The sequence below is a fragment of the Galeopterus variegatus genome, unplaced genomic scaffold, assembly GCF_000696425.1.
Source record: "Galeopterus variegatus unplaced genomic scaffold, G_variegatus-3.0.2 Scaffold1569, whole genome shotgun sequence".
In the NCBI taxonomy this organism is placed as follows: domain Eukaryota; kingdom Metazoa; phylum Chordata; class Mammalia; order Dermoptera; family Cynocephalidae; genus Galeopterus; species Galeopterus variegatus.
Window position 1 is genome coordinate 155,259 of NW_007727680.1, and position 5,871 is coordinate 161,129.

General features: G+C 40.0%; 1 protein-coding gene across 1 annotated transcript in view; it reads right to left on the reverse strand.

Moving 5' to 3' along the window:
* AP1S3 (adaptor-related protein complex 1, sigma 3 subunit) overlaps positions 1–1,405 on the reverse strand; it is a 27,733-nt gene extending 26,328 nt beyond the window's left edge. The window contains exon 1 of the mRNA XM_008577721.1: positions 1,388–1,405. Coding sequence (XP_008575943.1) covers positions 1,388–1,405 — 18 coding nt within the window. The remainder of the gene's footprint in view (positions 1–1,387) is intronic.
* Between the last annotated feature and the right edge of the window lie 4,466 nt (positions 1,406–5,871).

Sequence of the window (5,871 nt, forward strand, 5' to 3'; positions counted from 1 at the left end):
CTCACTGGCTGAGCGTGGTGCTGACAACACCAAGCCAAGGGTTGAGATCCCCTTACCAATCATCTTTTTAAAAAAAAAAATGATGAATGGGGGCTGGCCCGTGGCTCACTCGGTAGAGTGCGGTGCTGATAACCCCAAGGCCGCGGGTTCGGATCCTATATAGGGATGGCCGGTTTGCTCACTGGCTGAGCGTGGTGCTGACAACACCAAGCCAAGGGTTGAGATCCCCTTACCAATCATCTTTTTAAAAAAAAAAATGATGAATGGGGGCTGGCCCGTGGCTCACTCGGTAGAGTGCGGTGCTGATAACACCAAGGCCGCGGGTTCGGATCCTATATAGGGATGGCCGGTTTGCTCACTGGCTGAGCGTGGTGCTGACAACACCAAGCCAAGGGTTGAGATCCCCTTACCAATCATCTTTTTAAAAAAAAAAATGATGAATGGAAAACTACCAGCATAAGCATATATTTAGAAACATAGAGATAAGTAGCAAAAGAAAAGATTGTAAATTATTGATATTGAAAGTAATTGTCTCTGCAAGGAAAACTTGTGAAGGAAGAGAGGGTTGCTGTTTTCATTACAAATTATTTAACTCCATTTGATTTTTGAAACTATATATATGTATTTATATACTATTTGAATTAAAAACAAAAATTAATTTTAAAAAGAATAAATAAGAGGTGGTGGGGTATCTACTTGACAGTGACATTAAAAACTTCTGGAAAAAAAAAACTTATTCTGGGATGTTACAAGTATTATCCCCTCTCCCTTCCTACATTGATTTAGGGAATATCTTTAAATACATTAATTGTTCTAAACTATCCATTATGAGCTACCTTTTGATTTTATCTGACGCAGTTTTATTTTTCAACCTGTAACAGTTCATAAAATAGGCTGCCATTAGTTTACTTGGTTCAGGTGCAAGAATACATTTTAATATATGTCCTGATTTACTTCAAAGCATATAACATTTAGCCTGAATTCTAATGTTCCTAATATAATTTTTCCAGCTTTACTGAGGTATAATTGACAAATAAAAATTGTATATATTTACAGGGTATAACATGATGTTTTGACATATGTATACATTGTGAAATGATTACCACAATCAAGCTAATTAACACATTTCCTCCTGAATCATGTCTAACTTCATTCCTTGCTCATAATAGGGACTTAAGTATTGATGAATCTGTTGAATTCTGAGATGGCAACTAGCCCTGTATTAGTATTCTGGGTAGAAAATTGCCTTGGTTTTCTGTAAGGGTTGGAGATCACCATGGTTTTCTTGAGATAGCTTTCCTCAAAAAGCCCGGGGTTGTACTGGGCATCATAAACTTACAACTGGGATTATGTTTCTCCATATGCAATAAACTCAACTAGCACTTACATCGGTCAGGCCCGGCATTGTATCCTGACCGGTTTACCAGTTCTCTGCCCAGAAGAGCTTAACAGTATCTGTGAACCAAGAGATCCAGCCACTCTCTTCTTTCTGCTAGATCAATTGTAAAAATGACTAATCGAAGCACTCATTCCTCCAGGGCTCCACAGTTTATATTTGCATGTAGGGATGAGCCCTGTAACCATTATTCTGATTTCCTTCCTCTAAGCCCTCTCTGAAAACCACAAGACTATCCTTCCAGGGCTGCTGTCCTGCAAGCATCTCCCTTTGGTCTGGACCCCCATCAGAGGGCCTTTCTGTATATTCACCTTCTCAAAGGGCTCTAGCCATATACAGTTCTCTCTTCCACAAGCCCAGTAGCCTTCTTCCTGAAAAGGTCATTTGCTTAAGCTTTCCATGATCTACTCTTAATATAGATTTTACCAGCATGGTCTGGGTGGAAATAGGATTTGCCATACCGAAGTTTCCCAGATGTCATTTACACATATTTTCAGGATAAAGGTTGATTGACATTTGCCAGTCCTCTAACTTAGTGACCCTTTGAAACCAACTTGTTACATGCTATAAATTAAAATTTTAGTTCTTTCAAATTGTTACATACCATCGGGACAAAATAATGCAACTCAACTGCTGTTCCAGATTTAGTCCAGGACATGCTGGGCATTTACCACTAGACCAATCTAGATTTGGCTCACAGGTGCTAGGCACATCACTAGGCCAATCTAGATTTGGTCCAGGGCATGCTGGGCATTTATCACTAAGCCAATCTAGATTTGGCTCATGAGATGCTGAGCATTTATCACTATGACAATCTAGATTTAGTCCAGGACATGCTGGGTATTTATCACTATGACAACCTAGATTTCATCCAGGACATGCTGGGACCTTATCACTAGGACAATCTACATTTGGCTCATGGGATGCTGGGCATTTATCATTAAGCCAAACACATTCTTGGCCAGAGGGGGTGGGAGATAGGGAGCAGCAGTAGAGTATCTTATTTATTAAGTGGAGTACAGGAAAGCTTGCATTTGAATCTTGACTCTGTCATTTCTGAGCTAAGTGGACTTGGAAGAGTTACCTGATCGCTCTGGTCCTCAGGCTCCTCATCCATAAAATAGGGATGACAATAGTGGTGACCTCAGTGACGTTGTGAGGATGAAATGATCTTACACATGTCAAGGTCTTAGTGCAGAGTCTGGTGTAGAGTAAGCACTCAATAAATGTTTGCTATCACTACTAAGTTATCCAGAAGTCACCTTTTCCCACTTATCCTATTTATCTTCATTAAGGTGAGAAAAACATTCTTTGCTTCTCCATTTGGAATCATCCCATTACTACCCCATTATTTTTTTCAGGAATTGGTTTCCATGTTCTGATGGAAAAGATCTCTGACAGCCATTTCATAGGCATTCTTGGGTAATAACAAACCACTGGATTTCTAAGCTCACTTGCTTACGTTATCTCCTCAGTCACCTGGTCTCATCCGTCATTGCTCCAAAGCTTAATAATGAGTTTACCCCAGAAACAGCCCAAGCTCACAGATGGGTTATTTAGGGTTCTTCTCTCTTTTGACTGTTGACCAATGGTCTTCTGATGATGTATGTCTTCATTCTCGCCAAGTTCCTTGTAAGGTGTTTGCTTCAGGGTTCACCATTTTTTCACCTATGCGTGTATATTCTTCCAGTGTCTATTTCTATCATCAAGTAACAGCATCTATTTTTAAAATTTTTAGCTTTTACCTTCCCTCCTGAGTCCTTATTTGAACTGCATCACTCTTCTATGGTGATCTCTTGTTCTTAGTTCCATGTTTCTATTTGCAGAGGCAGCACGGGTTGGCAGGAATTAAGGACAGGTGTGGCACTGAGCCAATTCTCGGCTCCCCTCTCCAGCCCTCATGTCTTCATCCATGAAACAGGAGAGCAGGGGCATATCTCCAAAAGCCTTTCATGGGCTAAGCAGAGGCAGGTAACATATGAATGAGGGTGAAGGGTCAGCATAATGCAACAGGGGGTGGAAGAGACAGCGGCAAACTATAAATCTCAAGTTTCAACTACAGCGGCAGCCACAACTCTGCCATAGGAAGGTGTAGCCAAGGAAAAATTGTCAGTCATAATTGCCAGGTCATCAGATTTATTTTTTCCAAAAGAATCCTGAAATTTGAATGATTAGGTGAAATATTGGGATTGTTTTAATACTGGCAATTAATAATATTAATAATAATAATAGTAATAATAATAAAAACAGTATTCGAGCTAAACAAAGCACACCGTGAGTGGACATGGTCTGAGAGCTGCATTTGTCTGTGGACTTCATCTGAGGCTGCGGAATTAGAAGGTGGCTGAAGACCCTTACTGCATTAATATTCTACAGCTTTATTGGGCTCCTTTATTTCTCCTTTTTGTGGCTTCTGAAACCCCCTGTTTGAGGAAGTGGTCCTCTGACTCAAGAACCTTGCTTCCACATCTCAGCCCAATACTGTCAAATCTATTCTGAGATCAGAATCACCCATTAACATTTATACATTCAATTTTATAGAGTTTTTTTCCCCCCTCAAGATTTCCAGGTCAGGTTTCTGTTTTTGTGATGAAGAAAAGGAAAATTTATATGAATAATTAAAATCTACACAATCTCAGGATCTCATTTTAGGCCTGTTATGTCAATCTTTTTCCTGAAATAAAATGTTGAAAAGCAACCGCATTGACCAACATAATTTCAATTCTTTTCCCAGTCCTTGCACACCATCTGGTGGCAGAACTCTACTCACAACAAGTGAAACGCTCAGTGCAGAAGGCAATTAAGTCAAGTTGGGGAAGAAGAGTTAGGAAGAATAGAATAATAAAAATAGTAAGAGGGAAAAAATGGAATGACGTGGAAACAAATGTTGACATGTGCTGAGCAAGTGCCAGCTATGAGTAATCTACAAATTAAAAGATTAACTGCTGAGAATTAGCTAGTGGCCTCTTATGTAAAACTTTTATATTATCTCTATAAAGAAAATTCCTCATAAAATTGCCTATTATCCATCCACATGTATGGCACAATAGCACTTATTAGAAGAAAAGAAGGAAGGAAGGACAGCTGGGTAGTTACACTGAAAGAACAAAATGATCAACGCATTATGAATTGAATGTGTCCCCCTCAAAAATAATTCATATGTTGAAGTCCCAACCCCCAGTACCTCAGAATTTGACCTTACTTGGAAATAGAGTCATTGTTAAGATGAGGTCACTCATCATTAGTTAAGATGGACCCCAACTCCAATATGACAGATGGACTCATAAAAGGGGGGAAATTTGGACCCAGACACACACACACACACACAGGATGAATGCCATGTGAAGGTGAAGGCAGAGATTGAGGTGATGCACTAGAAGCCAAGGTCCACCAAAGATTGCCAGTGAACTGCCAGAAGCTAGAAGAGAGGTATGGAGAAGATTCACTTTCATAGTTCCCGGGAGGATGGTCCTGTCGACACCTTGATTTCATAGTTCTAGCTTCCAGAACTGTGGCAAAATAAGTTTCTGTTGTATAAGCCACCCAGTTTCTGGTACTTTGTTACAGCAACCTAGAAAACTAATGCATTGTCTGTCTCTGCTTTGAATTTTATGTCTTTTTTGTGTGTGTGTCTTTTTTTTTTAATCTCAAAAATTATCATCATCATTTTCTATGTCATTGCAATTCAATGTCATAAAACTAAATCACCTACATTCCAGAGACAAAGTCAGCATATTCTATTCAACTTAGCAAATATTTATTCAGTATCTACCACAGTGAGGTATTTTAAACGAAATGAGAACTCATTCTTAGACTCACAAGATGCTAGCATTTTAAAGGCCAACAGAGCTGATTTGTACAAACTTTCTGATCCTAAAACTGAAGAAATCCTCTCATGAACATAGTGCAACAATCCTCAATGAAATATTAGCGAATCAAACCCAACAATATATAAGTAGAATTACATACTACGACCAAGTGGGATTAATCGCAAGTATGCAAGCCTGATTCATCATTTGAAAATGAACTAACGTAATCCATCCCATCAATAGGGTAAAGAGGAAATGTCACATGATATCAATAGATGCAGAAAAAGCATTTGGCAAAATCCAGCACCCATCATGATAAAAACTCTTGGCAAACTAGGAATAGAAAGGAATGTCCTCCACTTGATAAAGAACATTTACAAAAAAACTATAGCTGAGGGACCAGCCCAGTGGCGCACTGCTACAGTGCGCCGCTTGAGAGTGCGGCGGCGCTCCCGCCAAGGGTTCAGATCCCACATACAGACCAGTTCCCGCTCACTGGCTGAGCGAGGTGCGGGCGCAGCACCGAGGGTTGCGATCCCGTTGCCGGTCCCGGTCCGGTACAGGCGCGACACTGAGGGTTGCGATCCGTTGCCGGACATGAAAAAAGACAAAAAGGAAAAAAAAAAAAAACTATAGCTGACATTTTACTTAATGGTGAGAAACTAG